This window comes from Muntiacus reevesi, chromosome 7 (genome assembly GCF_963930625.1).
Source record: "Muntiacus reevesi chromosome 7, mMunRee1.1, whole genome shotgun sequence".
Taxonomy (NCBI): Eukaryota; Metazoa; Chordata; class Mammalia; order Artiodactyla; family Cervidae; genus Muntiacus; species Muntiacus reevesi.
In genome coordinates, this window is record NC_089255.1 from 95,588,439 (window position 1) to 95,597,924 (window position 9,486).

Sequence of the window (9,486 nt, forward strand, 5' to 3'; positions counted from 1 at the left end):
CTGCGCTCTGGATAGCTGGCCGAAGGTGGTCTGCATTCGGGAGGCGTGGGAGGGAACGCAGACTCGCGGCGTGGCTGCGCTTCCTCGTGGCGCAGCGGTCAAGCCCTCACCTGCCAACCAGGAGCCGCGAGTTCAGCCCCTGGGTCAGGGAGAACCTCTGCAGGAGGAAATGGCAGCTCCCCGCAGGGCTCTGCCCGGCAGGTCGCGTGAGCAGAGGAGCCCGGCGGGCTGCAGCAGTCCGTGGGGTCTCAGCGGAGCGGGACGGCAACGACCAGTGTGGTCCTTAGAGCAGCATCCGAGGACGCGCAGCCAAGGCTTCCACGCTCCCAGACTGGGCTCCGCGTGGCGCCTGCTGCAGTCCTCACGAGGATTCTATAAAATGCTTGCTGAGCTACACCTGTGGAAACTGAAACAGGCAGAGAAACACACGTGGCCACAAGTCCCCCAAGAACTGTTGAGAGCCTCTGAGCTTCCAGAGCCCGCAGGACGCAACCGCAAGCCTCCGTAACCCCGTCTCTGTGGTCCCACCCAGAAGGCACTCAGGGTCGGCTTCATCAAACCATGCAGGCTCGCGGCTGTTTTAGCTAAGGCAGGAGATGTTTCTGCAAAGAAAGAAATGTATTCCATTGAGAATTTTGCGAGTCGGCTCAAAATCATTTTTTTCCAACTGATCCTTCTTATCTTTTTGTCAAGCTGCGTTCATCCTTGGCCGCGCTGGCCTGTTGCAGCGCACAGGCTTTCTCTAGTTGGGGCGAAGCGGGGGCTGCTCCAGGTGTGAGCGCGGGCTTCGCACCGGGGGCTTCTCTCGGGGAGCGCGGGCGCTCGGAGCGTGGGCCGGCGTAGTTGCGGTGGGCAGGCTTAGTTGCCTCTCGGAGTGCGTCATCTTCCGGGACTAGGGACTGATTCTGGGTCCCCTGGCATCTGTAGGCAGATTCTTAACCGCCGGACCACCAGGAAACTCCTCCTTAAAAAAAAAAAAAAAAAAAAAAAAAAAAAAAAAAAAAAAAAAAAGATGCTTATTTGCTGAGTACCACAGACAAAGGAGGAAGGGGTCCCTTCCTGCCCATCACCCAGCTCCCCCAGTCCTGCTTCTAAGGAAGAATATTTTCATGGTTTAAATTTCTCCCCCAGACCCATAAGCCTGGTCACGGATATAACATTGTGAAACCATGAGAATTCCATCCTTGGTAGCTTATTCTATTCTGGGCATCTCGGACATTTTCCTTCCTCTCTTATGTTCTTTAGAAGTCTCTCTAATGAGGATCGTGGGGGTCAATGGTCTCAGGGGTAGTTTATCTTCAAACATCCTTATTTGTGCTCTCATTTTAGAGTTTCCTTCCGTTGAGTAGGCTATTAAAGGTTGACATTTTTTTCATAGCAATTTGGAAATATCAGTCCACTGCCTTCTGGTTTTCTTCTTTTTGTCTTAGTCTTTGGTGATCTGAAGCTTGATTGCAATGCATGTAAAGAGAGATTTCCATCTCTGTTTTGTTTTTTTTTTTTTTTCTAATCTTGTTTGGGATTTGCTGAGCTTCATAATCTGAGGATGCCTTGTCCTGCATCACTTTCAGACATCTCTCAGTCAGCATCGTTTCAAACATCACCTCTCCCCTACTTTATCCGGTCCTTCAGGAACTTCACTTATACATATGCTGACCTTTTCACCTTATCCTCCTTATCTCTGTGGTATGGTATTTTCACATCTCTTTAACACTCTGATAAGTTTTGTGTTACTTCTTTAGCTCTACCTTGCAACATACTAATTTTCTCTTCAACTGGAGTTGGTCAGTTGGTTAGTCCCTGTGTTGAGTTTTAAATTATTGTAGTTTTTATTTCTGAAAAGACTCTTTCAATCTTTTATATGCTTACTTATCGTTCATTGTCTCTGGATCCTTATTCATAAGTTCAGATTCCTTCTTTTATTTCTTTAGCATATTGGGCATACTTGTTTTGTGTTGTATATCTATTAATTTCATCTCTAAGGCTCTTGTGGATCCAGGTCTCTTCTTTCCTATTTGTTTACTGAATCTCACACATAGCAGCTAATTTCTGCCTGTGTCTGTTTACTCTCCCTGTGGCAGCAGGATGTTTGCTCTTTTTATCTATTTTTAAAATCGAGTCTCTTTGTGTGTGTGTGGATGGAGGGCATTTTAATCAGTTTATATTTGTTAGAACCCTATCCGTGAGAATTCTTTAAAGCCTGGGTCAAGGGAGCTCTCCTCAAGGTATACTTTCTATTTGCTTCTTCCAGGACCCTAGTAGACTCACTTTTCCATCTGGTAAGCCTTTGTTTTGGGTGAATTCGTTTTCAAGTTACTTACATTACTGTTCTGTTGTGCTTCTATAAATTGCCTTTCATATGTGAGGAAAGGACTAGAATCGTAGCGTTTCTTAGGAAGGCATTTACACTCCACCCGCGGGTAATCCAGGTGATAGTGTCAAGATTCTTTACATCTCATCGCACACAGCCTTTTGATTCCACTTTTTAACCTTAATCACAACATAACCTGTATGTGAAAAAAATGCACGTACCCAAAGCTCACAGCCTGATGCATTTTTACAAACCTGTTGGAGCTTGTCACAAGCTCGTTCATGTGCTGCGGTGCTGCGCGGAGTCGCTCGGTCGTGTCTGACCCCTTGTGACCCCGGGGCTGTAGCCCAAGGTTGTTCGTAGCAACAGTCATATCAAGAAAGAGAACGCCACTCGGTTCTCAGAAGTCCTCCCGGTGCCCCCTTCCTGTCATAACCCAGCCCCTCCCCAAAGGCCGCTGCCTCCTGACTCCTCCTTATCAGGTTTTTACAAAAGCTAAACGTTTAACATGACTTTCTACGTGGTTGCTTGCAACAAGGCAGACGGGCTTTGTGGAGAAGAAAAGGATTGCACGAGGTTCCTTCCCACTTCCAATGGGTCTTACTTACATTTGCTTTATCACCACATTATGAGTGGTGAAACATAATTCATTTCAACTTTAAAACAATTCACAGATGGTTCCTGATCTAAACAATAGACCTTCAAAATTCAGCCTCCTAACTCAAAGTGGTAGCAGGATATTTGCTCCTTTTTAGCCATCTATTCCTAAAACCAAATACGGGGGGGGAGGGAAAGCCCAATTTAATGTGTTGGCTCGTAACTTACTAAAAAGGAACACTTTTAACCTTCTGAAGAAAACATGTTGACAAATATAAGGAAACATAAAGACATGTTGTCACTGAGGGTGAGATATGACGTGAGATGATCGTCCTCACATGTTTATTTGAAATCCACGCAGTTTAACAGAGAATATAAAAGTAATGCCTTTTAGAAAGTTTAGAATTATTTTATATCTAGTTTGCAGAAATTATTATTGATGTCATTTTCTTTAATTAGAAGAGCTGTTATAGCTGGAAGACCCAAACCCTAAAAATATTTCAGATTTCTAAAGTATTTTTATATATATAAAGGTAGAAGACAAAGTGGGTAACAGTCAAGAGACTTTAGAATTACAACCTAGGATTGCAGCCAAGTTCTACCAAGATCAGACAGGTAACTAGGGGCTAATTGCCTAATACGTTGCTCAGTTCTTATTTGTAATATAGAATTGTAATAAACAGCAGAGTTGTGCAACATGTATTATAACAAATATACATGCCATTAACATGGAGTCCAGCATGCAGAAAGCCGTCAATAAATGGAGAGCTGTCCTCATTTCCGAAAGCACAGATTAACACTACCTGGTTCTTAACCAGACAATATGGACCCTTTGTGCCTGCCTTTTTCTAGCTCTCTACGTTGTTTCTGAGCTTCAGCTGCATTGTTGCATGTAACAATAATTTGTTCCTTTTATTGATCCATAGATTTTTTGTTGTTCTTCACTTACTCAGTCATGTCTGACTCTTTTCGACTCCATGGACTGCAGCATTCCAGGCTTCCCTGTCCATCACCAACTCCCGGAGCTTGCACAAACTCATGTCCATTGAGTCAATGATATCGAACCATCTTATCCTCTGTCTCCTCCTTCCCCTCCTGTCCTCTCTCTTTCCCAGCATCGGGGTCTTTTCCAATGAGTCAGCTCTTCACTTCAGGTAGCTAAAGTATTGGAGCTTCAGCTTCAGCATCAGTCCTTCCAATGAATATTCAGAACTGATTTCCTTTATGATGGACTGGTTTGATCCCTTGCTGTCCAAGGGACTCTCAAAAGCCTTCTCCAGCACCTTGGTTCAAAAGCATCTTTTCTATTGCTATTGGGCATTCCAGTTGGGGGATATTACGGATGATGCTATTGTGAACATTCTAATTCTACCACATGTGTCTTGGGAATGTTATGACTTTCTGTAGAGCACATACCTAGAAGTAGAGCTGCTGAACCATAAGATTTGCATAAGAGCCAAACAGTTTCCCACCCAACAATATATGAGAGTTCCAGATGCTCTACATCAACAAGACTTGGTATTAATATTTGCTATCTTTTTCGTTTCATTTATTCTGGTGAATATGTAGCTGTATCTCACTGTGGTTTTAGTCTGTAGTTCCCTGATGACTAATGAAGCTGAGCACGTAGATCCAGTATTGAGTCACTGTTGACCTTAAGTTTTCAGAACGAAACTAATAGCGTAGTCTCAGACCCAGTTCCCGAGCGAGGACCAACCAGAGGCCATGGATAGATGTGGGGCTTTTTTCTGAGAATTCCTCAAAGAAGCAACGCTAAGACAGGGAGCTTGCCCACTTACCCTGCGGTCTGTAGATACCTGTGAAGTGTTATTTTAGCTTCTTTATTTTGAGGGCGGAGGCTCCTGGACCCCAGCATGTGTTGGATGACCGAGCACCACTTGCTGCCTGCGCAGGCCCACGCTCTGTCCCTGGTTCTCTGCCGTCTTAAGTAGGTCCTCCAGGGTACCCAGCTCACCTACCTCTCTGATCTTGGCTCCTGCTCCCCCCTCTGGCGGGATTCCCTACTGATCTGAAAGGCTGTTGATTCATTATTTTTAGGTGTGGAAACACTAGGTGATTTCAGGAATTGTAGTTCTACGTTTCAAGCTGTGTGATCTACACTCCGGGCTCGGGACCCGGCTTACCCTCTGGCTTACTCAGGAAGAGGGCAAGACTTCCTTCCCCAGCATGGTGACTCCACAGAGCTTCCTGTGAATATCCCCTCAGATAAATCAGCGAAGCACCAGCAGACCTCACTATTCCTCTGTTCTAGTGTGGCGAGGAGGACGGCTTCCCTGTTTTTTCTTTTCTTTTGTTTCTGTAGATGTTGAATCTACAACATCAGACCTTTTTAGAAAACTAGACTTGTAAGCAATCAGATGTAAATGGTAGAAACTGAAGATCACAAGATATTACCCAGAATCGAGAACATTCTGCCCTGTCTTTCACAAGAGTATGAGAATGATAAAGTAAATTAACCCGAAAAGAAAGGAAAGGAAAAACAAATGAGGTAGTGTTGCTTAATTATTTATGAAGCCTCGACAAGTTGCTATATTTTCAAATGCGTCACTTTATCAAACCTCTTATGGCAATTTTTTCTTGGCTCATAAGCTTATTTTGAAAATAAGTGCCTTATACAGAGATTGCATAAGAAATTAAAAACTTGAAATGCTGTAATCAGACAGTTTACCATACACTCAAAAGCATTTACTGATTACAAATAAATAACTGAATATGCCATCTTTTTAAAAAATTAGCTTCTAAGATGACTTTTGAGTTTAATTTTGCATTCTTAGTTTATGTCCAGTAGGAAGTATAATTTCTTCTAACCCAGCATCCTTTGCAGAGAAGGCAATGGCACCCCACTCTAGTACTCTTGCCTGGAAAATCCCATGGACGGAGGAGCCTGGTAGGCTGCAGTCCATGGGGTCGCTAACAGTCCAACACAACTGAGCGACTTCACTTTCACTTTTCACTTTCATGCACTGGAGAAGGAAATGGCAACCCTCTTCAGTGTTCTTGCCTGGAGAATCCCAGGGATGGGGGAGCCTGGTGGGCTGCCGTCTGTGGGGTCGCACAGAGTCAGACACGACTGAAGCGACTTAGCAGCAGCAGCAGCATCCTTTGAATAATTGTGATTTGAAATAAGTCAAATATCTCAACTTGATTTCATTTACTGAAGTCTGCTAAACCATTTTCCCCTTTTAAACACCTTCACTGTATGAAATTTAATGCATTTTTATATCCTCAATAAATAAAATAGGATACTTTCAAAAATTATGATGTCTCTTTTAAACATCCAAACTATTCTAGTTTGTTTTTCATTACAGAAACAAAAGCATTTTAGAAAGAGATGCCAACCTCTCTGAAAATGAAACCTTGTATATTCATGCTTTCTCCAATCTCCTCTGAGTTTTGTGAAGAACACTAAACTGAAGCCAGCACTCTGTGGAAACTGATGGATAACCTCGTTCATCCTCCAGAGCTCTTCGTCAGCCTCCTGTGCCAATAAGCGCATGGACTTCTGCACCTTAAAATCGACTGATTCCTTTCGTGACTGCCAGGAGCCTGAACCCTGACTTCCACCCATCGATACCTGTGTGAAAATTGACCTCCATTCATCTCTAAGACCACCGATGAACCAATCAGGACGTTTGAAAGCAAAGGAAAACTGACACAGTCTTAGCAAAAGAGAATTCGGTGTTGAAAGCGAATCACCAAGAGGCAAGGCTCAGTTTGCTGGTTACCGTCTGAGAGCGAGTGTGACCGGCCCCTGAGGAGGAAGCAATGAACAGCACGTGTATCGATGAGCAGCATGACTTGGATCACTACTTGTTCCCAGCGGTTTATGTCTTCGTGGTGATCGTCAGCATTCCCGCCAACGTCGGCTCTCTGTGTGTGTCTTTCCTGCAGGCAAAGCAAGAAAACGAGCTAGGCATTTACCTCTTCAGCTTGTCCCTCTCGGACCTGCTCCACGCCGCCACGCTCCCTCTGTGGATCCATTACACCTGGAATAGAGACAACTGGACGCTCTCCCCCGCCCTCTGCAAAGGGAGCGCTTTTCTCATGTACCTGAATTTTTATAGCAGCACAGCTTTCCTCACCTGCATCGCGATCGATCGCTACTTGGCAGTGGTCTACCCCCTGCGGTTCTTTTTCCTAAGGTCGAGAAAATGTGCATTCATGGTCAGCCTTGCCATCTGGATTTTGGAAACCATCCTCAACGCGGTTATTCTGTGGGAAGATGAAACAGCTGTCGAATATTGTGATGCCAAGAAGTCTAACTTTACTTTATGCTATGACAAATATCCTTTGGAGAACTGGCAAATCAGGTTTAACTTTGCTAGGACGTGTATAGGGTATATGATACCTTTGGTCGTGATAATGACTTGCAACAAGAAAGTTTACCAAGCTGTGCGGCAAAATCAAGCCACGGAAAACAGGGAAAAGAAGAGAATCATAAAACTACTGATCAGTATCACGTTGACTTTTATCTTGTGTTTTACCCCCTTTCATGTGATGTTGCTGATTCGCAGCATTTTGGAGCACAACATGAACTTAAAAGAACAGGTGTTTGACCATTCCAAGTCTGGGAAGCAGAGTTATAAGATCTATAGAATCACAGTTGCATTAACAAGTTTAAATTGTGTTGCTGACCCAATCCTGTACTGCTTCATAACTGAGACAGGAAGATCAGATATGTGGAATATACTAAAGTTCTTTACTGGGAAGCTTAATAAATCAAAAAGGCAAAGAAAACATGTACTTTCTGTATCTACCAAAGACACTATAGAATTAGACATCCTGCAATAGAACCAAGATATGTGTTTTTTAAAGATACGTGATATTATGTCATCAAGATTATGTTTTGCAGAGGAAACCCAAACAGGAGAGAAGACAGAGAGTTCCCATTGAGGGACAATTTTAATCCTCATGGAAATATTTGAAAAGTGCGTTGTATTTAGCTCCCTGACTTGTATTAAATGAGAATTAAATAAAATTGAGTATTTTCCTAATGACTCGGGGTCATTGTTTTCATGGCAATGGTTTGTACCTGTGTTCTAATCTCTCAGGAAGTCAGAGGCTCTCTAGGGCCGTGTGTTTTTAAAGTGGTAACCATGGTGTATGGTCGTGGTGATTTTCTCACTCCTATGGATTTCAGACCATCACTCCTCCTAGTCACATGGACCTGTCTCCAACAACACCTACTAAATACTGCTTCTATTTGTCTCATTAGTTGACAAATATTTATCGAGCCCACTCTATGTACTAGGTTTTGTGTTAAGTAGTGAGGTTACAAAAGAAAGGATCTAATGAGCTTTTTTACTTTATACAGTCACAAAGACACTAGCTTGGAAGAGCTCTTTATAAAAGTAAATTGTCTCTGACTGAGAGTCTGAAGGTCTCATCCATGATATAAAGGATATGAGCTTTATAAAATTTCTTTCAGCTACTCAGAGAATTTTTTACCTTCTTTAAAATCATCATTTTTAAAAAGTTTGGTTCTTTCAAAATTTGCCGTTGAGTACAGTGTGCTTGTATAGGCTTCCCAGGGGGCGCTAGTGGTAAAGAACCCTCCTGCCGAAGCAGGGGATGCAAGGGATGCAGGTTTGATCCCTGGGTCAGGAAGATTCCCTGGAGAAGGGCACAGCAACCCACTCCAGTATTCTTGCCTGGAGAATTCCATGGACGGAGGAGCCTGGTGGGCCACAGTCCACGGGGTCGCACAGAGTTGGACACAACTGAAGCAACTTAGCAAGCATGCACACAGTATGGCTGAGATTACCAGAAGTTTCCTGTCTAGACCAAAAGACACACTATGGATAAAAAAAGACATTTATCATACTAAATCTTACATGCAGAGACTTCTTTGGGGGTTTAGAGTATTTAGAAAATCTTGATATATTCTTTCATATTTATATTTTCTCATTATATAAATTACCAAGTTTTAAGTAGTATCCGGTAAACATTTTTCTTAACTGAAGTGTTTTTTAAGAATTTTAAACATTTTCTTATCCTAGTCTTCCCTCTTCCTTCTCAGTCTTATCTGTTTCTTCTAGTACCCAAAATTGATCAGCTAGCAAATATCTTGGTATCATTTGTGTCTTCACATTAGAAAAAAAAAAAAATCCAATAACAGAAAAGACTAATAATTAACTTCTAGATATACACTGAAAAAAAGTCGATTAGTGCCCAAACTGACTCCATCTTCTGTTAAAGTTGTCCACGACCGTTTGGGTGCCCAAGAGGAAACCACCTTGCTTTGGGGCCCCAGTTGCTTCCTCTGATCTTTGCACTTTTCTGATCAGAGAGTTTCTGGAAAACTAGGAGATTGTTTCAGGGCACCCTGAGATACATTAATTTATGATTAAAGGTCAAAGATACATCAATGAAATGAAGAGTAATTAAAAGAGTTTGGGTTGCTTCATTCATTCTTGATAAATTATTGGCAGCCCAAACATTGAATATGTGTTAAGGTAAAAGATCCGAAAAATCTTGCCCATGATTGGAAACTCAGACATAGATTGTTTTGTCCAAGATCACACAGCTCCTTGGAAGTAGCTGTTAATCAGTTGCCA

General features: G+C 42.8%; 1 protein-coding gene across 2 annotated transcripts in view; it reads left to right on the plus strand.

Moving 5' to 3' along the window:
- GPR65 (G protein-coupled receptor 65) overlaps positions 1–7,923 on the plus strand; it is an 8,792-nt gene extending 869 nt beyond the window's left edge. For both annotated transcript variants that reach the window (XM_065941971.1, XM_065941972.1), the window contains one exon: positions 6,238–7,923. In XM_065941971.1, the coding sequence (XP_065798043.1) occupies positions 6,695–7,720 (1,026 nt within the window). In that variant the 5' untranslated portion in view covers positions 6,238–6,694 and the 3' untranslated portion in view covers positions 7,721–7,923. The remainder of the gene's footprint in view (positions 1–6,237) is intronic.
- The last annotated feature ends 1,563 nt before the right edge of the window (positions 7,924–9,486 follow it).